This window comes from Narcine bancroftii, chromosome 2, assembly GCF_036971445.1.
Source record: "Narcine bancroftii isolate sNarBan1 chromosome 2, sNarBan1.hap1, whole genome shotgun sequence".
Lineage (NCBI taxonomy): Eukaryota > Metazoa > Chordata > Chondrichthyes > Torpediniformes > Narcinidae > Narcine > Narcine bancroftii.
In genome coordinates, this window is record NC_091470.1 from 278,414,117 (window position 1) to 278,440,421 (window position 26,305).

General features: G+C 41.6%; 1 protein-coding gene across 1 annotated transcript in view; it reads right to left on the reverse strand.

Annotated features, from left to right (window-relative positions):
• Positions 1 to 26,305, reverse strand: part of LOC138755307 (thioredoxin domain-containing protein 3 homolog) — a 104,239-nt gene that overhangs the window by 71,974 nt on the left and 5,960 nt on the right. Inside the window, exons 2-5 of the mRNA XM_069921067.1 lie at positions 23,080 to 23,117; positions 22,944 to 23,001; positions 8,551 to 8,654; positions 8,389 to 8,460 (exon numbers count right to left, since the gene is read on the reverse strand). Of these exons, the coding sequence (XP_069777168.1) occupies positions 8,389 to 8,460; positions 8,551 to 8,654; positions 22,944 to 23,001; positions 23,080 to 23,112 (267 nt within the window). The 5' untranslated portion in view covers positions 23,113 to 23,117. The remainder of the gene's footprint in view (positions 1 to 8,388; positions 8,461 to 8,550; positions 8,655 to 22,943; positions 23,002 to 23,079; positions 23,118 to 26,305) is intronic.

Sequence of the window (26,305 nt, forward strand, 5' to 3'; positions counted from 1 at the left end):
CCCTAGAACCAGCGTCAATGTCCTTTTTTGCCGGGTGGCCTCGCTTCTTGGGCTGGGCAATGACCACGGGCTCAGTGGGATCAAGGTGCGCTGGCTTCAGCCTGTCCATGGTAAACAACTCCCGCCTGCCGCCCATGTCCAGCGTGAACGTTGAGCCAGAACACTGTACAATCCTGTATGGCCTCTCATACGGTTGCTGCAAAGGTGCCGCGGTCGGGCCCCGCCGAATGAAAACATACTCCACTGAAAGCAGTTCGTCAGGAAAGTGAGACAGGCGGGTGCCATGCCTGGGCGACAGTGGGGTTTCGAACAAGTCCAGGCGTGCCCTGAGGTGAGGAAGTAGTTCGTGTGGTGACCGCTGGGGATTGTGAGGTGCGTTGACGAACTCACCACATAGTGCCAGCGGCGCACCGTAGACCAGCTCAGCAGATGACACCTGCAGATCTTCCTTGGGGGTGGAGTGGATGCCCAGGAGCACCCAAGGCAGTTGGTCTGCCCAGTCAGGACTGGTGAGGCGGGCCATGAGATCCAACTTAAGGTGGTGGTGCAGACGTTCGACCAGTCCATTGGCCTGCGGGTGGTAGGCCGTGGTGCGGTGTAGCTGGATCCCCAACCTGTTAGCAAGCTGTGCCCAGAGCGCAGATGTGAACTGGGCGCCCCAATCACTGGTGAGGTGACCCGGGACACCGAACCGGGAGACCCAATCATGCAACAGTGCTCGGGAGCAGAAGTCGGTGAAGGCATCTGGCATCAGGATCGCCTCGGGCCAGTGAGTGGTGCGGTCCACCACCGTAAACAGGTAACGATTGCCCCGGGAAACAGGTAAGGGCCCGACGATGTCCACGTGAATGTGGCTGAACCGTTCCTGGATGTGCTCGAACTCCTGTGCACCTTGGACATCTGGCAATGGGTACATGTTCTGGCCCAGTCCGCGATCTGCTTCCGCAGCCCATGCCATATGAACCATTCTGCCACCATCCGGACCGTGGACCTGATGGACGAATGTGATAGGTCATGGATGTGACGGAAGACCTGCTTGCGCCACTGCTGGGGATCCACTGGCCGCGGGGTGCCCAAGGAGATATCACACAGGATGGTGCCTTCACTGCTCGGAGTCTGGAGGTCTCGGAACTGCAGACCCGTGATGGTGGTCTTGAAGGCCCTCGTCTCCTCACCAGATTCCTGGTCCCAGGTGAGCTGGTCGAAGTAGAGGCCAGGCGTCAGCATGCATATGGCCAGTCGTTAGAGTACATCGGCAACCACATTGTCCTTCCCCGCCTTGTGCTGAATGTCGGTGGTAAACTCCAACACGAAGGAGAGGTGACACTGATGGTGGGCCGAGCATTCCAATAGCAATGTCCCGCCTTGTCCCGTGGAGCCCGAAACAGGCGGGGTATAAAAGAACATTGTAAAACCTGAATAAAATCAGTCTTGAGTGGACTAATCAGGCATGTGTGTTTGTATTACTTTAGTAGCTCTACCGTAGTAGCCGCTACATGTTAATCCTTTTTTTGACCAGTTAATAAAATTTCTATTATTCAACATAAACAGGATCAATTTATTTTGCACCAGTGGCATCCTCACTAATCCATCCTCTTAACTCCCATCAACATATGTACCTTATGCCACATTCCAACCAAATGTCTTAATATTGGTATGCCTGCTTCTTCAGTTAATAATACCTCATTCCATATATAAAAATTTTTCATTCTTTTCCTCCTATCTTACTCATTTCTATATTAATTCAAGCTACTTTTTCTCCCTCCTCAAAAAAAGAAATCGTAGTTGAGCTGTTTTATAATAAATACTCAAAATTTAGAAGTTGTAGACCTCCAAATTCAAATGTCCAAGTTAATTTTTCACTAGAAATCCTCAACATCTTGCCTTTCCACAAAAATTTCCTTAGAATTTTATTTAGATCCTTAAAAAACTTTTTAGGAATATCAATGGGTAAAGATTGAAATAAGAATGCTCATTTTAATACAATTTACTTGGCCAATTAATGTAATTGGTAAATCAACCCATTTCTTTTAAAATCCTCTTCAATTTTCTTAAACAATGGTCCATAATTATTTTAAAAAGATTCTCTAACTGGTTATCGATTCTAATTCCCAAATATTTTATCCCACATTCAGGTCATTTAAATTTTGTATTTTGTCTACATTGGTTATAGTAGTCACCAAAAGCCAATGGCATGATTTAACTTTTATCCCAATTAACTTTATATCATGAAACTGCTCTGTATTGTTCTAATTGCATATGTAATTTACCTAATAAATTTTCCTGGTCTTTCAAATAACCAACTACATCACCTGCAAATAAACTAATTTTATGTTTGTTAACCCCTCTTTTAATACCCTTAACATCTAGAGTCTGTTCTAATTAATTTAGCTAACGGTTCAATTACTAATACAAAAAGGGCAGGTGAAAATGAACAACCGTGTTAATTTAATATAATCAGACACAAGACCATTTGTCAATACCATTGCACTTGGATCAATATATAATGCTTTTATCCAATTTATAAATGTTTGTCTTAAGCCAAATTTAGCAAGTGTCTTTATAAGAATGTCCCATTCTACTCTATCAAATGCTTTTTCTGCATCTAAAACCACTGCTACAATTAAATTATCTTTCTTATGGGCTAGATAAATTAAACTAATCAACCTAGTTACATTATCTGCCAATTTTCTTTTCTTAATAAATCTTGTTTGGTCCTTGTTATTTAGTTTTGGTTAAAAAAAATTCCAGCCTATTTGCCAATAATGGATTAATGGATCTTTACTTTTTTTGGAATTACCGTTTTAATTGCTGTCTTAAAAGAATCAGGTAAATTTCCAGTTTCTTCCAATTGTATTATAACTTTCATAAATACAGGAATCAGCATATCTTTAAATTTTTCATAAAATTCTGATGTAAATCCATCTTCACCAGGGGATTTATTATTTTGTAAAGAAGCTAACTCTTGCAACCTCTCCAACTGCAAAAGAGGTTCCTAATATTTTCTGTTCTTCCATATTTAATTTAGACAAATTTACTCGAGTTAAAAATCGATCAATTTTGTTATTATTCTGCATGGATTCTGATTTATACAATTTCTTATAAAATTGCTTAAAACAATTATTTATATCCTGGGGTTTATATGTGATCTGTCTCATCTCTAATTGCAACAATAACTTTTGATTCCTGTTCGTTTTCAATTGCCACGCTAAAACTTTATGTCCTCGTTCCTCCAGTTTATAATATTTCTGTTTATTTCTCATAATCATTTTTTACATTCTACAACATTGTAATGTGCTATACTGTAACTTTTTATTCAAAATAATTCATTTTTCTTCTGATGACTGCTTCTGTAATTCCTTTTCTAAAGTCGATATTTCTATCTCTAAATTATTAATTTGAGACATAAACACTTTTTTAACTTTAGAAGGAAAACTTACTATCTGTCCACGTATATATGCCTTCATTGCATCCCAGATAACAAACTTCCAGAGTCAGCATTAAAGTCCAAGAATTGCTTTATCTTATCTCTAATAAACTGGCAAAAATCTTTCTTTTTCAACAACATGCTATTAAACCACCATCTAAAACTCGTATCCTGCTTGTCTTCTGAATAATACGCTAAGAACAAAGGAGAATGATCTGATATAAGCCTTGCCTTATATTGAACCTGTTGTACCCTACCTTGAAGTCTTGCTGATAACAAAAACATATCAATTCTAGAATATGAATCATGTCTGTTAGAAAAAAATGAATAGTCCCTTTCTCTAAGATATATCCTTCTCCAAATACCAGCCAAATTCAAGTCTTAGATTTTGACAGTTAGATTAATGACAGTTATTTTTGTTGTCTTAGATTTTGACACTCTTTGTAGATCTATCCAATAAAGGGTCAAGGCAAAAATTAAAAACTCCACCTACTAAGATATTTTCATTAGCTTCCCCCATATTTAAAAAGGTTTCTTGTATAAATTTACCATCATCCACATTTGGTGCATAATTATTCATTAATGTCCACTGTTCGGAAAAAATCTGAGTTTATTAAAACAAACTGACCAAATTGGTCTAAAATTGTATTATGCATTTTAATTGGAAGATTTTTATTTATCAAAAGTGCTAGTCCTCTAGCTTTTGTATTAAAATGCGACGCTACTACCATTCTAACCCAATCCCTTTTTAATTTTTGATGCTCTTTTTCAATTAAATATTTTTCTTGTAGAAAAGCAATTTTTTTTAAACACATGTCAAAACTCTCTTTCTCTTTATAAGGTTTTGATGCACATTTACATTAAAACTCACGAATTTTAATCCTTTACTCATTATAAAAACTTGAAAATTCTTACACTTTCCCCTTTTTCATGATTTCCCTTCAACAGACCCTGGGTCTTCACCAACTTCTTAAATATAAAATACACATTAAATCAGTAAAAAAATACTTGATTGAATACTTGAAAAAAAAAGAGATAGGAAAGAAAGTCCCCCCTCGAGCATTGTCATAAAGTCCCTGACAATGCTACCACCCTCCATTTTTCAGGTTGCGACTAAAGCCACAAAATAACGTCCACTGTTTGGCAGGAACCAGTCAACATATCTCCAGCTCCTCCGAGTGTATTAAACTCATCTCTGCGATATTGAAAACTGCTTCCAGATTTATTTCACCACAAGAATATAACTTTCCAGATTCAAGTGTCCACTCTTTGGGTCAATTCTTGATGCATTTCCAGAAAACTTTCTTCATATTCTTGAGCATGTTCCAAATTCATAAAAAACTATTTAGACCTCCTTAAATAAATATTTTCAAAGTTGTAGGAATACACAGAATAAAAGTATATCTTTTCTTCCATAGTATATTTTTTAACTCAATTTAAACTCTTCATTTTGTTCCCTCCAAATTCCAATGGTGCTTTTCTTTCTTTAGCCTGTTTGGCTGCTAATTCCAAGATTTTTTTCCTCACTTGATAACGAAGAAATTTGACCAAAATAGACCTTGACTTTTGATCTGGCTGAGGTTTAGGTCTAAGGGCTCTATGGTCTTGCTCAATCTCAATATCTTTTTTAAAATTCTCTTGTCCAAAAGTCTGAAGGATCCAACGTTGTAACAATTGAATAATATCTTCTTCCTCTCCTTCTTTCAGGCCAATAATCTTATTTCTTCAACTAAATTTTAATAATGAATCCACTTTTTCAGACAGTTGTTTATTCATCACCAACATTTGCTCTAATCCTTCATCCACTTTATCTATTTTTTCTTGAAGAAATTGATTTTCCAAATTAATGCTTTGAATTTTTTATTCCACTTCCTGATGTTTTTTCTGGATCTCTTTAACAATTTCACATACTTTATTAACTTTAGCCTCTGATCTCTTAATATCATGTCTTATTAATTTTAACTCTTCCAAAATCAAAATATCTTGAACTTTAGGGATAGCTTTAACTTTCTTTCTTACCTCTTCATTTTCTTCCAACATTTCCTCTGAGGTTTGTTCTTCTTCCTCCTCCTCCACTTCTTCCTCTCCTTCTTCTTTATCTTCCATAATAATTTTCCCTTCTCAGACAGCGTCTTGGACTGCCCGGGAGCCTGTCTAGAGGGCTTAGTAAGCCATTCTGACAGGGCCTCCAGTTGCTGTCGTCTGTTCATGTGCAACTCTCTGTTGTTGCAGGGACACTGCAGCTCGCTGGGAGGCGAGTCAGGAGGCCCTCTTTGATTGGAGAGTAGGCTTCACTACAGGTCCTGGCTTCTTCTCTAAGGTAGGCCCTTCTTTTTCTTCTGGTTGTTTTTCTTCCATCTTCTCTATAATTTATTCTGCTTCTTTGTCTTTCTTCGATGGCATTGTTTTTTTTCTCTTTGGTTGTTTATAATTTATTCAGATGAATTTCAAGCTTTTCTCTTCATTTTCTTTTTAAACTTTTTCCTCGAAGGAGCCAGCTCTCTTGTTCTGGCCCTAGATCATCACGTGATGACCCCAACCTTCTGCATCTTCTCTTGAGCCATTATATCTTTCTTATTTGGAGCATCTATAATTGGACACAGTTTATGGCTGAACCTGTGCTTCCTCATTCAAGCTCCACATGAAGATATTGTGCCATGCTGACCACTCTATTACAAAAAGGATATGGCAGCTTTGGAAAGGGTTCAGAGAAGATTCAATAGGACGATGCCTGGATTAGAAGGTTTGAACCACAAGAAGAGATGACAAATGGGTTGCTTTCTCTGAATATTGGATGCTGAGGGGAGATCTGAGAGAAGCTTATAAAGTTATGAAAGGCATTGATAGGGAAGATAGTCAGAATCCTTTGCACAGGTAAAAATGTTCAATACTAGAGGACACACATTTAAGGTAAGAAGGGAAAAGACTAAAGGAAATGTGAATGGCAAGATTTTTGCATAGAGAATGCCGAATGTCTTGAACAAGCTCTCAGGGGTGCTGGTGGAAGCTAATATGATAGTAGTATTAGAGATTCCCAAAGTAGGTGGTGGAAAGGTCCAAGGGGATGATGAGGAAAAAGAGGGCAGTCAAGGGGCAGTGAGGAAAAAGGGGGTGGTCTGAATGTTTGTATCTTGATGACATGGTCTGGATTATTGAGGCTTGAAATTCCCAGCCAGGAAATGATGGTTGAACGAATTCATTGGGAGACCTTGCCATAATCCTACTGCAGTGGAGTGACTGTCACCATACACTGGTCCACCTTTTTGACACTGCAGCCCCACTGTTGCTTCCTGTAGGGTATCAATGGATGCATGCAGGGCCTTGATATGGCCTGGAGGAGGAGCCTGACCCATGCCCTTTGTGGACGTATCCCGTCATCGCTCAACTTCCCTGCACAATGCTCCTTCCAGATTCTAGAAGGCGGAATTCACATTGATCCAGTCATAAGTTAGCCCTACACACTTTTCTACCTTCCGGGCCCGAAAATGAATGGCCCTCTTCAAGTACGCCACCAGTCTCCTTCACTATCTTACCAACCACTGAACAGTTTAAAGACAGCACAATCCCTTTCAGATAGGGAAGGACAGTGGTAACCAGGTGTCCTGCTATGGCAGCAGTAATCCGCAGCCCTTGTGGCTGTGGATGCCCTCATATAGTCCAGTAACTAGAGCCAGTCACTAAGGGCCCTAATCACATCCTCTACTATACACCACTCTGCCCGCAACTGTAAATCCCACTGCAGCAAGGAGAAGCTCATCACCCAGACAGAAGCTTCTTCCAGATCCAAAGGGATATGTTACCCTCCATAGCCTTCCTGACTATATAACCCAACCAGATACCTACTTCTAATGGGGTATGCTCATGCCACTACCAACCACATCCCAGATCTGGAGCAGCCATATGGCCATAGCTTAAACTACCATACATTGACCAGTCTGCATGCCTTTATTCTCTCTGCCCCAGGTTTCCCCATCGAGAAGCAATGTTGCAGCAGTGCTTACACCTCAAATTTTAACTGGATGATCTCATGTTCCTTTCGTCACAAAGCTTCATGTTGGTGCCACAGGAAGACTGTCAACAGCCAAACAATCCCTCTATAGCTCCCCTTATATCCCATGAACTCTGATTATTTGAGGAGAAACACAAGATGGTGGTCATTCTCCTCCCCTTACAAGTCCACACTATCTGACCATTCCACCAGCTTGCAATGCTCCTCCATCACGCTGGCTAGACTGCCAAACCCAGCATATCTTTGATTGACCATGATACTCTGTCCCCTGTACCCGTGGAGCCCTTTTACCAGAACATCGATCCCATTCAATTGTCCAGTTGTTTTTCCTTGAACCATTCTCATAGTGCCAGTCTGTGGTAGGAAAACAAGTTTGAAGGGTTCAAATAATGACAATGCTCGTTGTGCAAATACAAAATGGTGAACTTTATTTACACATGATACCAATACATAACAGGAGACACACATCACACATACACCTGCATGCAAACTAGTAATGTTCAGAGACAAGTTTGCAAACAATATGCAAGTTCATACCAACAGTACCTATGACCCGCATCGTGACAAACAGGCATGGCACACCAATTAACAAGGTGATGTGTACCTAAAAGTTACAAGGGTGAGACACAACAGTTGTTTTAAATTTGCAGTAGACCCAATACCAAGAAAGAGGTGAGTACTCGTTGTACGTGTTTTGTTTAGTGTTGGGTGGGGAGTTTGATGGCGCTAGGGATATGGCCTAACAGCCAGAAAAAGTTTGGGAACCAATGCTATAGACAGACACATGAATATGCAGGGGCTGGAAAGGCATGGATTACATTTGGCATTGTGTTCATTGCACAAATTGCAGGCTAAAATATTGGTTCCTTTACCGTTCTGTACCATGTTATGTTCTACTTTAAAAATTCATAAATCTATAACTATTTGTGTAAACTTAAATATTTTAACTTACCAAAATAAACAGGAAGGCAGGTTCACACTTGCCAACAAATCCTTGCAGCAAGGGAATGAGACTGGCTTCAACCTAAGAGTAAACATTAGTTGTAACAAGTAATTTCTGATTTGAATGAAAATTTTCTAAAATAATATTGATATACCTTAAAAAATTACTTACTGTGTGAAAATGCAACAGTTCATCCCCAAATTCCATTTTTAATTTTCTGAATATACTGAAGATTGCTTTACATGGTCCACACCAGCCTTGGTGAACATCCACAACTGAAACATTGTGCATTGGATTCAATAATTACATGCTCACATAGTAACAAAATGACAACATTAAAGTAAATGGGAAAATGAAGATAAATGATCTTTATAATCTATTTGAATCTACTATGATAATCCATAATGTAAAATAGCTATGATTATTGTTAAGCGACAAAAGTTGTTGCATTCTTTAACAAAGTTTTAGAATTTATTCTTGAAATAAATGAGGTCATACTTCACTTTATCAAGCCTTCTTGATGCTGCACCCTATAAAAAGTTGCATTGATGTTACTTACGGAAAGCCATTCTTACACCATCCCTGGAATTCAACTTGAGAAACACAATCTATAGATGATCGAATCGTAAGCAGACTAAGAGCAGCAGGTCAAACATGAAGAGGAATGGTCAGTTAAGGTTTTGTTCACTCTTTATCAAAACTAAAGTGGTGAGGACAGATAAACAATATCAAAGGGGAGTGTTATATAGTCAGGATAATGTGAACTATTTTGTAACTGCGCAAGAATACACCCTTCTCACTGTAGTAACTGTAGTTCACCATTGTGGGGCGTATGTATACATGCAGTAGAAGGCATCAGTAAGTAAAGTCTCTTTTGTTTTTTGAACCTTGCATCTCTCAGTTATTTAATACGTCTCCCAAGTAACAGAGACACAACATGGTGGCAGCAGTATAAGAGAACAAGAATAAAGCAAAACAATTGATTGTAAGACACTGAAATACAAAGGGGAAGAAGAGGAAAAACATTACTGAAAAAAATGGCTGCAGCAACAGCAAGGCACCAGTGATGAAGACATTGCTGAATCGTTAAAAAAAAATTTAGCATTCAAAAGCTATTTAAAAAATGCAACAGCAGAGGAGAAGGTCAGTTAAATACTTCTCTGAACAGAAGAGCGAGGCCTTGACTTACTTAATTGCTGGGAGCTTACAGAGGTGAAAAATGATCCAGAGCAGATATTTCTTACCTTGAACTCACGTATAATCATAGAATTAAACACCATGAATTTCAGGGCTTAATGCAAGAGACTGATGAAACTGTTGATAATTTCCTCACTAGCCTAAAAATTGTTGCTGCAAAATGCAGATTTAAGGATATAGAGGAAAGATTAGTTGATTGGCTAATATGGGGAATGCCCAGCCCAAAGTGCAAAAGGATAGAGAAGGATAGCTTAAAGCTGGCCAAAGCTATAGACACAGCCTTCGAAGCCACGAGGATGTAAATGAAATCCCTATCTATGCAGACCCACTCACAGCAAAGAGAAGGAAGGGTGGATGCTATAAAGAACACAAACCCCCAAGACCTGCAGGAAATGTGGCAGACCACACCCCTTCAATGACCAAAACAAATGCCCCACATACAGTTCTGAATGTAGAGCCTGTGGTAAAGCAAACCACTAGGCGAAGATGTGCAAGTCTGGTATGAAGAAAACAGTAATACCAGTGAAGAGAAAAGACAAGAAGATCCACCACATAAAAGGAAACAACAATGAGGACTCTGACACCCATATACTGGACATAGAATCCCTAAACTTTCACGAGACGTCAGGTGAGATGAAAGAAGGAAGCGAGTTGCACACAAGGATCCAAATCAGAGGACAATCCAGAACAAGCTTATGATACTTAACCTAAAGTTGAAGCTGAATACTGGAATACAAAGCCACAACCTTCCATTCGGACTCTCCTGCCAGACGTTCCCAGAGAACATAATAAAAGGGTATCCAAAAGACAGTGCATTGGAAACAGCAAATGTCACATTAACTGCCTATGGTGGACCAATAATCAAGCAGCTAGGGAGAGCCAAGATCAATGGCTGCCATAAGGGAAAGAACATCCTCAGATGGACCAGAATTCTAGGTCTGGATAGCTGCTGGGAGTTGCAATTGATCTCTGTCAATTTTGAGATCCAGACGAAGAAAATATTCAAAAGGATCAACAAAAACAGACAACAAAAAGAGGAAATGATTTTCACTCAATTACTTTCCAGCCCATGTCACACAGTGGGAGCAGACTTGTTCACCGAGATTCAAAAGTGGTATTTAATAGTAGCCTGTTACTACTCTAAGTTTCCATTCGTCAAAAGGGTGAAAGACCTGAGACCATCAATTATCACCTCAGAAATGAGAGCGCTCTTTGGTGAACAAGGAATACCCGAGCAAGTAATGTGTGTCAATGGAACACAGTTCACGTCACAAGAATTCAGAGAGCTGGCTAAAGAGTATGGGTTTTTCATTACTACAATTATACCCATACTACCCCAAAGGTCATGGATTCATTGGAAGACAAGTCCAAATGGTGAAAAGTTAAGTGTCATGAAACAAAAGAAGGCCCATACTTGGCTCTTCTATCATTACGAGAAATACCTTTAAGGGCTGACATGAAGTCCCCGGCAGGAGATATAAAACAACTCTGCCAAGCAAAATACACCCTCCAAAAGACCAGGAAGAAACCAGAAGAAGACTGGCTGACACGCAAGAAAAAGGACGCCAGCATTATAACAAACAGGCACAAATATTGCCAGAACTCTTCAGAGGGCAGCATGTGCATATTCAAGAACCGATGTTAAAAACATGGACCCCAGCAAAGGTCATCAGAGAAGGTGAGACACCAAGATCATACATTGTCGAGACAGACTGAAGAGGAACAGAATTCACATCTGGCTGACACAAGATGTGATGAAGCAAACAGATTTAATACCAACAAAGCCTGCAACACCAATATCAAGTGAAGAGACCACAACCACCAACACCGAAACATCAGCATAGCAGTTGTCAGATGAAGCACCACAAGCTACAACACCTACATGTGTACCAGCAACACAAGAGCCTAAAGGTCGCGGCCAAATCCATAAGATGGTGAAGGAACATACTGCTGCCAGTGCAATAGCAATAAGAATTATTTAAAAATTTTTGTGTAAATAAACTAGAGTACAAGTTCAGTTACTTAAGTTGCACTGAAAAAAAGTCATAAAGAACACTAAATTTTTCTTTATCTTGACAAGGAGAGATGTTATATAGTCAGGATAATGTAAACTATTTTGTAACCATGTAAGAATACACCTTTTTCACTTTGTGTATCTGTAGTGCTCCACTGTGTGTGTGTGTGTGTGTATATATAGTTTCCTGAAATGGTGGAAGGCATCAGTAAGTAAAGTCTCTTTTATTATTTGAATCTTGCATCTCCAAGTTATTTAATACGCCTCCCAAGTAACACAGAGAAATAACAGGGAGGAAACGAAAATGGCTGGGAAGGAACCAAGAGGTGGGAAACATGGAGAAATGGGGAGAGGAGGAGATCACGGGGGTGGAGTGGGTTAGGGTTCTTTAATAAGACTGATCAGAGAGAAATTAGATTTATAAAAGGTAAGTTATATCTGGAGAATCTTGTTAAATTTATTAAGTTGCAACTAACATAGCTGATAAGAGAATTTTTACTGATGTTACTTCCAATGAATGGAATTCCAGATTCCACACAAAATATTGTAAAAGTTATTGAGAATGCATAGAATCAGAGGCAACTTATCACTATTGAAGAGAAAACGAGTGATGGGTATGAATATCATTGTCAGGATGTCATCATGTGACCAGTGGCAACCTCCGGCATTCTATGTCGGGCTAATTTTTTTTCTCTGAACAGGTAATTGAAAGGAAGAATGTGAGGAAGAACAGAAAACTGTTGAACAAAATTTGGCCATGACATCAAAGTTGTGTGCATAATAAATAGTACCTGTGAGTAGAAAGTTGAGAAGCAAAATGACAATTACAGATTAAATTATTTTCTAAGTGGTGAGATGAAAAACAATGATTGAACAGTGAAATTTATGATTGAAATGTTTTGTTAAGCTGTCTCCTGTCTAATATTGTAAAAAGCTAGTAGACAAATAAAAGGCCTTTTTTGAAAGAGGTGAAAGTGGAAGTTGTTCTGGAATTGCACAGAGTTCAATTCAAGTAAAGTCAAGTTTATTGTCATTTGATTGGACAAGTACAACCTGAAAAAACAGCATTCTCCACTCCTCAGTGCAAAGTTCTAGTGAAACTCCACAAGGGGTAATGCAAGTTGTTCAGCGTCAAAAAAGACCTTAGGAGAGGTTTAATATTGATTCAACATATAATCCTAAGGCCAGAAAAGCTAAATTATGATGAAAGGCTACATAAATTATGCCGATAGCAGTTAATCGAAACTCATGTTTGAAATTCAGCTCTTTGATCACCACTTAGATCAAGATTGTGATGAAGTATGGAGCCAAGTGAACCTGTCAAAATCCAAACTTGGCATTATGAAGCAAGTTGCTGGTGAGTAAGACTCACTCTATCGTACTGCTGATAGATATTTTCTATCAATTTGCTGATGAATGAACATGTACTACTTGGTTCTTAAATTTTAAACTTTCAGATTCCTGGCACCTGTATTTCTCTTACTAATACTAGATGGGCTCTAATTAACATGTAAGAATCACAGGCCAATTATATTATTATAACTGGAATCCAAGGCAGTTCTAACCCATTTACAGCCTCATAGCAGAATCATGAAAGCAATAGAGGATTAGTTTAAAGAGAGAAGACATAGTTTGAGAAATCTGCTTTGGTTTGAAAGAGCAGAAGTGCCCTCCCCAATACTACTCCACTCCCTCACCCCCACAATATATCTCCCTAGATTTTTTTAAAATATATTATTCAATTTTTAATAAAATGTAGGACTCAATGAATATATATATATATATATATACGAATATACAAAAATAAAACCTTCAAAACTCATATTAAGACTAGAAATAACCCCCTCCGTACCTTATAGTTTCCCTAGACTTAATCTTTAATCAAACCAAACCAACCTTTGCAAGTTCATGGCTGTAGCGTTATGAATGAGATCAGACAGACCAGAAGTGGAGGCTTTAATCACTATAAACTCACAGATATATCTTACATGTGGTTGGTGTGATTTCAAGGCAGAAATGAGGGAGGCGATTTGGCAGTACCAACTTTATTAGGGATCGGTTGGGGGGGGTTACAGTATCAACTAGTACAATGCATATATTATAGTGTTCCATCACATTCACCCTTCTTTTGAAAAAATGTCCGGTGGGGTGGAGTGTCAGAATCCATTCAGAGTCTATTTACAGGTTCAGCCTGTTTGGTGGTTTTGTCCGTTGAACCGACTGTTGCAGTGCCAGCTGTGGTGTAGCTGCTTGCTCCTAGGCATTGCTGGGTGTGATGGGCTGTGATTCAGATAGCTGAACAGAACCAGTTGGGGCTGGATTGGGGGGGGGGGTTAGTGTGGGTTGGGGCAGTGCAACTGGTACCAATGATGGGGTCTGATACCCAACCATGTCCATGGTAGTTGTTGTGGAAAGGGAAGGGTTGCTGGTTGGTCGGTCGTGGTCGGTCCAGCGAGTGCCTCAATTGCAGGGGCTCCTGCATGTACCAGGTCCCAGACAGAGACAGTGCCTCTCCGCCCATCCTAGTACTGGCTGTAGGCAACTGGGGGTTTGTGTGGAGAAGATGGACCTTCTCAACCAGGGGGTCTGCTTTATGGGTTCTGGTGTGGCTCCGGAGTAGCACGGGCCCTGGGGTTGTCAGTCTGACTGGTAGCGTGTTTCCTGACGCCGACTACCTGGGGAAGGAGAATAATTTTTCATACAGGGTCGCATTTGTTGAGGTATAGAGGAGGGACCTGGTGGCATGGTGTGCCTCTGGTAGGACCTCTTGCCACTGGGAGAGAGGCAGTCCTTTTGACGAGGGCCAGGAGAACTGGCCTCCAATGGTGCCATTCTTCCTTTCCACTAGGCCATTCCCTCAGGGGTTATAGCTGGTGGTCTGCTCATGGCTATGCCTTTAGCCAGCAGGTATTGGCACAACTCCAAGCTCATGAATGATGACCCCCGACCTCCGTGGATGTAGCTTGGGTATCCGAAGAGCGTGAAGAGGGTACGCAGAGACTTAATAACTGTGGCTGTGGTCATATCTGGGCAGGGGATGGTGAATAGGAATCGTGAGAATTCATCCACAATGTTGAGAAAAATACATGTCCCGGTTCATGGAGAGAAGAAGGCCCTTGAAGTCCATACTTACCTGTACATATGTACTCGAAGTGACAGGTGGCCTTGATCAGATGAGCTTTCTCCGGCCGGTTGAAGTACAGCTTGCACTCTGTGTGGACTGGGCAGTTGTGGGTCAGCTCCCTGATATCCTCGACAGAGTATGGGAGGTTGCGGGCTCTCAAAAAGTGATAGAGCCTGATGACACCAGGGTGGCAGATGTTGTTGTGAAGGGGTTGGAGGCAGTCTGCTTGCGCATTGGTGTAGGTACCCCAGGACAGGACATTGGGAGGCTCATTAAGCTTCCTGGGCCGGTACAAAATCTCGTAGTTGTAGGTGGACAGTTCAATTCTCCACCTTAGATCTTGTCATTCTTAATTTTACCCCACTCTTTGCTTTGTTACAAGCCCAAAGGACTCCAAAACCCAGCAGCAATAGAAATTCACCAACACAAATGGTTACTTAAACAAAAGTTGCTTTTAATGTTCTTTAAACATAATAACAGGATCAATCTTTAAATTATTACTATTAACTCAACTTAACCCCCTTCTAATTCTAAGCACACATGTATGTAATGTGTACATGTTCAGGTAAGTTCTTTGTTTCACAGTCCACTTCTCCAAGCTCACTGGTATCAGGCAATTCTTATATTGTGCACAGAATTTAATATTTATGAATTTTCACCAGGCTCTGCTGCTTAAAGTTAAATGGTTACTGCTCAGCAAGGTTCTTGTTGGTTTCATTAAACACACACAAACTGATTTCTTCCAACCAGCCACTTCAGTGTCTTGCCAAAGAAACTTGCCCCATCATAGGTTTTCCAAATGATAACGTCTTCTTCCAGGTCACCACAGAGTTTCTCTTGCTTCCCTAATTTTAGGCGATACACTCTAATCAGCTATTTCCTCTTGTAAGGACTACAAGGGTTTTGAACAGGCTGAACTCAGAACTCACAACCTGTCTTCAAATGGGGTTTTCAACAAGCCTGCCAGCTTGCTATGCTGCAGCCTCTATTGCTACTGTAGAACTGACTTCTCTCCAAGAGAAAAATCCTGTTTCTTCTTTCCTCTCTCTCTGCTTGCAAACACCTGAAACCCTTACAGGGCTCCAAACTCAATCTCTGAAAGATCTTTATCAGCATTTGAGCCCAGACTTTTCCATTTGCACTGTCACTGCAAAGTCACAGAGCCTGAATGTCTAGCTTCAGCAAACCTCTTGCATTTTAAATGAGATGTGAAGTGTAAATATCTGTTTGTGAAGTGACCTACCACAATCTCTTTCAAAAACATATTTATATATAATATATAATATAACCCGTAACAGTTGTTAAACATGAATGCACATTGGACAGTCAGCAGGGTGAACAGTTTGCCAGCTAGATAATGCCTCCAGTGGCACAAAGCTTCCACTAGGCCTGGGCCTCTTCCTCAATGGCTGAGTGCCGGAGTATGGGAGTCTGGAGGGAGAAAAGTACCACCGGCCTGCCCGCCTGTTTAAGAATAGCAGCCAAGGTGAAGTCAGATGCATTGCTTTCCACCTGGAAAGGAATGGATTCGTCTATGGCATGCATTGCCGCCTTGGCAATGTTGCCTTTGATGTGATTGAAGGCAGCTTGGGCTTCTCCCAATGGGGGAAAGGGCAGGCTTTATCCGCATAATTAGGGATCCATTATGCATAATATGAAAAGAACCCCAGGCACCTTTTCAAGGCCTTGAGGCTAAGGGGGAGTGGGAGCTCCAACAGGGGCCGCATAAGCTCAGGGTCAGGGTCCAATGACTCCGTTCTCCACCATGCATCATAGTAAAGCAAGACATGAAGTGTGGAACATGAATTTCTTTTGGTTATACGTGAGGGTTTTAGCTGTCTGGAGAAATTTTTGCAGGTAGCATCATGATCCTACTAGTCATGGCCACAGATGGTCACATTGTCCAGGTACGAAAATGTGGCTTTCAGTTGCTGGTCATCCACCATTTGGTCCATCTTCCACTGGAAGTCCAAAATCCCATTCGTAACTCAAAAGGGGACCCTGAGGAAATGGTAGAGGCGGCCGTCTGCCTCGAATGCCGTGTATGGGCTGTCCTCTGGGCAGATCGGGAACTGGTGATATGCCGACTTGAGGTCAATGGTGAAGACCTGGTACTAGGCAACTTCATTCACCATGTCGGCTATGCGGGAAAGGGGGTAGGCATCCAAGTGGATTAACCGATTGATGGTCTGGCTGTAGTCTATTACCATCCTGTGCTTCTCTCTGCTCTTTACCATCACTACCTGTGCTCTCCAAGGGGTGGTGCTGGGCTCTATGATGCCCTCGGCCAGGAGTCCTTTAACTTCAGCATTGATTAAGGCTCTATGCCTGAGGCTGTATCGCCTGCACTTAGTTGCCACAGACTTACAGTTGGGAGTGAGGTTTTCAAACAGGGGGTGGAGGGGGAGGTGGTGGGACCTGGAGGGTGGACTGACCACAGGTCGTGAACAGTGGCCGATGTGACAGGCAGATGCTTTAAAAGTTGGTTATTATGGACTGTGGGTGGTGGGGGGGATGGGGGGTTGGTTGGGCGTCATATTCCATCAGAACACTCAAGTTGGCAGTGGAAGTCCAGCCCCACTATGACCGGTGCACAGAATTGTGGCATAACGAGCAACTTAAAATTCTTGTTCTTGGTGTCACCCATGGTTAGCGTTACTGTACAGTTACTTCTGATTTCAGTCGAGTGGGACTTTGAGGCCAATGAGATTTTACACTGGACTGGAGTCACTGTGAGGGAGCAGTACTCTACAGTGCCGGGGTGTATAAAATGTTCAGTGCTTCCTGTGTCGAACAAACAGTTTGTAATGGACCGTTTACCTCGATGTTCATGGTGGACCTTGCCAATTGATGTGGGCTGCTCTGGTTCAGAACAATAGATGCCAGTGTTAGCTCATTGTCCCACTCACTATTGCTCTATGTGTGCGTTGGCGACCTCCAACATGTCCCCCCAAAAATGCCTGCCTCCATGGTTTGCACGCAGTCACTGCTGGAAGTGAAGATGATCCAGGCCATCATACCCGGTTCCTGCCGTGTTGTCCTCCATGACCAGAAGTGGAGCCGGACATGACACGGTCCAAGATGACAACAGCTGATGCCACATGTGGCGCTGCAAGGGGAAGGTCTGGACATATATACCCTGTCGTAGTGTCCTTTTCTTCCACAGCTGGAGCAGGTTGCACTTCTGGCAGTACTTCGGCGGGTGTTTTGTCTGGCCACAGTAATAGCACTTCGGGTGCTGGGCAATAGCGGCTGCTGTTTGGGATCGTGCATCCAAAGATGGCAGCGCCCGTGTTCCCCATGTGATGGCCACATTGCCAGTGGAGTAACCCTCCATGCTCTGTTGGGCTGTCTCTAATGATTTGGCGAGATCTATCACGTCCTGCAGGGTCCGGTCACCCTTCTCCAGGAGCCTTTGTCTGATATAGTCAGACCTGAAGCCAGTCACACATGCATCCCTGATCAGCTCCTCCTGGAAGACTACTGCTGTAATGTCTGTGCAGCTGCAAACACATCCCAGCTGCTGCAAGGCCCATACTTATTTGTCAATGGACTCACCAGGTGCTTGTTGGGAGCTGTCCAGGAAGTATCTGGTGTGGATTTCATTCTTTGTGGCACTGTACTGTTTTTGCAGGAGCCCCATAGCTGCTGAGTAAGTGTCACAGTCTCTATCTGGAAAATGTGATGGCCGACCTGTGTAAACACCAGGTCTCTCTTGTCGACTTCTTCCCAAATGTCATGTCACCTCAAAGGCATTCACCACTGGTTGAATTTTATGGAGGCCTCTGGATCCTTAGGGTCAGGGTCCAGCTTTTCTGCTCGAATAGTCTTGTCCATGGCATGAAAAGTATATTGATTAAATTGTAATGCTATCAATTAGACCCGACAGACTAGAAGTTGAGATTAATAGGCTTTAATCACTATAAACTCACAGGAATATCTTACATGCTGTTGGCACAATTTCAAGTGAGGAAGGGGATTTGGCAGTACCGCCTTTATTAGGGATCCTGAGGGGGAGGAGTTACAGTATTGGGGCAGGCCAACTAGTACAATGCATATATTGTAGTGTTCCACCACAATGGCTAATGTTATCAAAATTAGCCTTGCCACAATTTAGGACTTTAACTTGTAAACCAGTCCTATCTTTCTGCATTCAGTGCCCTCTGACTGACACATCAATTATATGTACACCCTAATTTCCAAGGAAGAAGTAAAATGTTGCTCCCTTTCTAGTAGGGCTAACTACATCTTGCTTCAGAAAACTTGTGAACAATACTTAACAAATTCTGACCCACCTAATTCTTTAACTCTATTGCAGTCCCAGTCAATATCAGGGAATAAAACAATTCTAAAGGAAACAATAGATCCCTTTTGGGAGATGAAGGGCCACTACTGGATACTTATTTATCTCCTCTGATCTAAAAAAATTACATGTCCAGGGGTTTAAAGTGAGAAGTACATTCATGAATGGTACAAACAATACATATTGAGTGACTGCTTCACCAAACATCTGCACTGTTTGAGGCTCTAAACTGTCTAGAGTCAACCATTTCAACCTCCAAAACCACTTCTTCTCAGATATATCTGTCTATTTCTTAGTCAAGGTGGGACTAAATGTAAATTTGAGCAACAACACATCATATTTCTCCTGAACATAACAAGAATATTGGTTTTTTTTTCAGTTTTATGTAACTTGCACCTCCATCTTGTTCCACTGTTTTTATTCTTTACTTACGTCTGAACTACTTTTCATCCCCCTACGTTTCAGTGGCTTCTTCCTCTGCCTGATTCTTCTATCCAATTTCCAATCACCTCTCAGCCTCATCTCCAGATTCTTTACTACTTTACAGTGGCCGATGCACTGTCATGACCGGCAATTCAGGACAGCCATACCCTGTCCTGGGGATAGACTACGCAGCCCTGGCCAAGGCACCGCAGACAGACCCTGAGATTCCCGAGTACAAGATGGCAGTCTCAGGACTAAGACTAGAAGACATCACCATCAGCCTGGGTACCCAGACGCTCCTGTGCGACATGTCTACCGGCAAACCCCGCCCTTATCATACTGACATCCTGGACACAGGTTTTTGACACAGGGCACAACCTGTCACATCCAACCATCAGAACCATTGTCAAGATGGTAGCTAGCAGGTTCGTCTCGCATGGCCTCCGAAAGCAGGTCAACCAATGGGCCAAGACCTGCACACTCTGCCAGGCATGAAAGGTGCAAACACACATTAAGGCATTTCTTGCACCCCCTCAAACCTTTGAAACAGCATGATGAAGGTTTAGTCACGTCCACATTGACATCTTAGGACCCTGTCAATCTCCCAGGAGGCAAGATACCTTTTGATGATGGTCAACCACTCCATGAGATGGCCAGAGTCAATTCTACTGGCAGAAACAACAATCAAGACCTGCGCCAAAGCCTTGATCAACACCTGGGTGACAAGGTTTGGAGTTCCAGAGCATATGACTTCAGATAAGGGTGCACAATTCACCTTGGGGCTCTGGTCACTTTTGGGATCCCAACTCCACCATATAACAACATATCACCCCCAGGCCAACGGATTGGTGGAGCGGTTCCACAGACAACTGATGGCTCAGCTCAAGGGACCGCATTGGACAGATGAACTACCATTGTTCCTCCTGGGCATCTGCGCAGCACCAAACGAGGATTTCGACATCTCAGTGGTGGAAATTGTATACAGCACATCCTTGGTCATACCAGGGGAGTTCTTGGCCACTGCCAAGACCCAGACGAACCACCAGTGGCGATGTTTGAAAAGCTAAGGGACCAACTAGATATTCTAGCCCCAACACAGCCTTCATCACTCGGCCAACCTAAGACATTTATCCCCAAGGGGATGTCTTTGTGTGACAGGAAGCACATCGCACGCCTCTGCAACAATCATATGAAGGCTCCTACTGAGTGAACAGACACAACGGATCCACATGCCTGCTCGACATTGGCGGTAAGGAAGAGACTTTCACTATTGACCGCCTCAAACCAGCATACATAGACACTAGTTAGCCAGTTACTAGGCAGCCCCCGCGACATTGGGGCAAGCCGCCAAAATCAAAGGACTACACCCAGATCGCTGGTTCTGTGAGAGTAACACCCCGCTACCCAGGAGGCAACCTGATACACAAAATGCCAGACGAACGCAACGATCCTGCAAGGACTGTGCAGACTAATGACCTTTCTCCCCGGCTGACTGCCCGTGCAGCAGGAACACCGACCAATCAGCGACTGGAATACTGTTGATGTCACTTCTGTCATCAACACTGGGAAAACTGGGCCCAGTAGCGACAAATTGGGCTTATATAAGCAGGAGCAAAGAGACCAATAAACCAGTTTTTAACTATAACCACATCAAGTGTGTGTAGTTCTTCCACTCTCTACTGTTGTGCCTACTATGCATTTACATTAATTATGGAGAATAAAATGGAAGTTGAAATGTTCAGAAATGAACATTATGAAGGAAGATATGTTGGAGGTTTTGAAACATATAAAAGTGAATAAATCCCAGGCCCTGAGTAGGTGCATGTGGGAAGCAAGGTAAGATGTAAGGTACTGTAAAACTGAAGGATGACTTTATTTAAGAAGGGCTGCAAGGACAAGCCTGGGAACTACAGGACAGTAGAGAGAAATTTGATGGAAGGATAGGATTTATTTGCAAATGTAAAGGCAAATGTACATTGATTATGTATCGCAAGCATGGCTTTTTTTGTTATTTCCATTATAATATAAAGAAAACCAATTTACACAGCAATTTCATTTAATTTTGATACACAGAAATGGTAACAGACCCTTTCAGTCCATGAGCCCGTGCTGCCCAATAACACCCAAATGACCTACAACCCTGCTGGGAGGAAACTGGAGCATCCAGAGGAAACCTAAGCAGGTATGGGGAGAACATACAAACTCCTTATAGACAGCGCTGGATTTTAACCCCCGTTCTGATCGCTGGCTCTGTAACAGAATTGCACTAAATGTTTTGCTAACCATCCAACACAATTGTTAGGATCTAGAATGTACTGCCAGCAGGTGTCCAAAAGAGTAATGGAGAGGTACTTGAAAGGGCCTGGTCAGAGGCTAAATTGAGTCTATCTGTGTTACTCTTACAAAGAGAATGTACTGCCAGTAGAGTCCAGGGAACTGGAGAGGTACTTGAAAAGGCTTGGTCAGAGGCTAAATTGAGACTATCTGGGTTACTCTTACAAAGAGTTAGCATAGATATTACCTGACAGAACACCCTCCCATCTGTGCAGTGTCCTTTCTGAAACTATTTTGGCCCTTTCAGGTAGCCTGAAAACTCTAGTGTAAAGCTGCATAATCTCCCCCACTTGCGGCTAAAGACATACTCACCTCCAGGAAGGATAATTGGCAGAGCACTGCGATCCACCAACACACCTGAATGTGCAGCCATTGTAAGCAGCTGCCTGGGGGCGGGCTGATGACTCCATCAGCCAGTGACCCAACTCCCCACTACCCGACAGACCCCCCACCCGGCTACCCGACAGCCCCCCCACCCTGCTACCTGACAGCCCCCCTGCCCGCCCTGCTGGGAGGGAAGGTCGGCAAGGGCCATCGGGGCAGGGGTGCCCAGTGGAGGACGTCGGGGAGGGGCAGCCGGTGCAGGCTGTAACAGCCCAGCTTGCCACTCCTATACCAGAAACGCTCTCTGTGGCTCAAAACTGCATAGCATTGATGGTCTTCCCTACCCATAATCGTCCATGGAGCTATAACTGTTGTGGGAAACATAGAGCAGTTCCACCTGCATGGGGGGTTATGGGTAGGAAAGACAGCTATTGCTATGCTGCATATTTATGATGGGTGGAGCTGCAGCACCAGTCACCCCGCCTCCATCAGATCCAGAGGTGCCACTAGGCGCCTCTGGATATGAATAGGCCTTTTCAGGTGGGCCAGGCAATACTGCAAGCCTTTTAGGGCTGCCATCTGAAAGGCGAGTCCACAAGTTAAGATCTGCTCCTGCTGCCACCCTCAAGGTGGAGGGTCTAAATGAAAAGGCCTTGTGAAATGAGGCATTAAAATAAAGAGGTAACATTTGCATATTACAGGATTCTTTATTTCATGCGATCATTTGAAATGATCTGTTATTTTCAGCCTGTTTTAAGAGAAACCAACTAAATAAAAGTGAAGATAAAGACAATTATATTTTAACAATGAATTATGGAAATTTTCACCTAAAATTGGAATCAAACCTGACAAGCCTTGAGCTTCAAACATTTCATCCCATTCAGCTTCGTTGTGTATCGGTATCTAGCAGAGAAAAATACTGGTGCTTAAAATTTATAATGATTTTAAAACTTAATTTAAATTAAAATAATCTATTCATACCTCAATTTGAATCTCTTTTTTCTTTCCAGCCATTTCACCTGAAAAAAATTTTGAAAATTGCTAAATTAATTTTGTGGCAATTAATATTTTTGAGATCATTAAGGTTGAGATTGAAGATCATACATGATCTTAATAAATGCTAGAGCTCCTGCTCCTAGATCTTATTTTCTTATATTTTCAAAGATTCCTTAAAACAACTCATTTTTTTTGCAGTTTTAATGTAGTAAACATTTTAATATCGTTAATCTGTCTTTGACAATGTTTAGAAAGGACCATTGATCAATAAAAGAACTGCAAGCTCTTTATTGAGTTTTGATACTGGTACTGTGACATTTCATGGTGGGGACAGTACTTGTTAAATTCTTCAACATCAATAATATCATGGCACACTGCAGCAGATCAGCATCTTCTGTGGGAAAGTGAAGGGGGAAACATTGCTTACTATAGGATATTGCGGCAAGGTTGTACTGTGCTCATTTAGCCAAGCCAAAATCTCATTTACACTTTCCTTTGCTGAGACTCCAACAGCATTTTCTTCCTTGGTAAGTACACATCTAAAATCACAGTACACATCTAAAATCATAGACCATTTTGGTCTCTTCTCTTTTAGGTCATATGCATTAAATGGTAGGCTATTGAGATGTGCAGAGCAACAAAGGGATTTAGGAGTTGTGGTAAATAGTACCCTCAAGGCTGATACTCAGGTAGATGGTGTGGTGAATAAGGCATTTGGAATGTTGGCCTTCATAAATCGGAGTATTGAATTCAAGAGTAGGGAGGTTATGATAAAATTGTACAAGGCATTGGTGAGGCCAAATTTGGAGTACTGTGTACAGTTTTGGTCACCAAATTATAGGAAAGATATAAACAAAATAGAGAGAGTGCAGAGAAGGTTCACGAGAATGTTTTTCAGGATTTCAAGGTTTGAGTAACAGGGAAAGGTTGTGCAGATTGGGGCTTTTTTCTCTGGAGCGTAGAAGATTGAGAGGGGACTTGATAGAGGTGTTTAAGATTTTAAAAGGGACAGAGAGTAAACGTGGATAGGCTTTTTCAATTAAGAGTGGGGCAGATTCAAACTAGAGGGCATGGTTTAAGATTGAAGGGGGAAAATTATAAGGGGAACATGAGGGGAAATTTCTTTATGCAAAGGGTGGTAGGGATGTGGAATGAGCTTCCAACATACGTGGTCGAGGCAGGATCATTGGTTACATTTAAGCAAAGACTGGATAGTTACATGGATAGGAGAGGACTGGAGGGGTATGGACCGGGTGCTGGTCAGTGGGACTAGGAGGGTGTGGATTTGTTACAGCATGGACTAGTAGGGCTGAACTGGCCTGTTCTGTGCTGTAAGTGGTTATATGGTTATGGTTACTGCTAACTTGACGATGAAACAATATTGGATTCACTTTTATATTCACTGATGACACCAATCATAGAATGAATAGCAAATAATGATAAGACGAAATACATAAAGGTGATTGTGAATGGAATGGTGCCAAGATAACAATAGCTTTCTCTACATCAGTAAATCAAAGGAGCAGATCGTAGACTTCAGGAGAGGGGATAGAGCTCATGCTCCTGTCTGCATTTATGGTGTTAAAATGGGGACGCTCCTGGGAGTAAACATTTCCAATGATTTTTTTTTTCAGATGTCAGATTTATTCTCAGAGTGCATACATGCCATCACATACAACTGAGAACCTTTTTTTCCCTGCGGGTGAAGCAGAATTACCACTTATTGGTAATGAAAAGAAAAACTGTATAGAGCGTATACATGTAAACAAAGAAAGAACTGTAAACAGATAATGAATGTAAACAAACTGTACAATACAGAGAGAATAAAACAAATCAATAAAGTGCAGAAGTAAGAGTCATTAAATGAGTCCAAGCAGACTTGGATACTGTCTGTGCTTTAGAGGATAGGGAGGTACAAGTCAGGAATCAGCAACTGAGGCAAGAAATTGAAATGAAGAATAAGCATCTGAAGTTACAAATGGCTAGTGAAGAATAAAATTGATCATAGAATAGATTTTAAAAACTAGCACTTGAAGAACAACGTGCTATGAATATGGCCAAAGGATCTTCCCAAAAAGAGAGTATTTCAAAATAATTCAACCATGCGAGTTAATTATACTCAACCATTGATGCCTCTTCATGTTGCTGGAGAACCAGCCAGTCAAGAATCTCCACCAATTCCATCACTTATAACCCAAGGATTCCCATCAATGCCATCACTTACAACTCAAGGTACTACACCTATGGCACCAGTTCAAGATCAGATTTTTCCCATTCACCTTAAGACCACCAGTTGCAAGGCATGGTAGACAATAAAATATCACTCATAGAAAAACAAAATGAAATCTCTGCTATTTTAGCGCAGCAACAAGGTTCATGAGGTTTACCTAAGAAAGAAATTCCAGTTTTTAAATGGAGATCCATTACAATATCTGACATTCATGAAATCTCTTGACCATCACAATGAAAGTAATAAAAACGCTAAAGATCATTTTTATTACTTGGAACAGTATACTGGAGGACAGGTGAAAGAGTTAGTCAAAAGTAGCCAACATATGAATCCAGAACAATATTTGAAAAGGGCAAAAGAATTATTACATTATCATTATGGCGATGAACAGAAAATTGCAAGGGCCACATAGACAAGATTCTTTCTTGGTCAGCAATAAAATCAGAGGACACAAAGGCTTTACAAGTATATGCACTCTTTCTGAGAGGATGTAGTAATGCAATGGGAAGTGGTGTACATTTGCAAGAGCTGAATTTGCTTGCTAATTTGTCGATTATTATAAACAAATTGCCTTATAGATGGAGGATTTATGGAAAAAAAAATTGCAGAGCTTAAGATTCGTACCAGAATGGATGCCACTTTTGAGGATTTTGTACAATTTTTGCAATGGCATGTGCATGTTAACACTGTACCAGTATTTGGAAATATTAAGGATACTTAAGGATAGTTCCTAAACATGTAAAAAAAAGTCTAAGTCATTGCTCAAAAGAAACCAAAAGAAGCCTTTTGAATACTTGCTGCCAGTGCTTTCCACGTTCATTGACGATTGTTTCAAGTTCTTTGTCCACTACAAAGTCTTTGATGTAACTCCCAGAAACTCAATGTGGCTTTCAAATGGTTTTTAGAATTTTCATGCTTACACAACTGTGAGAGATAATAGAATATAGGAAGTAAAGCTAGTATGAATGAAATAAGGAATAC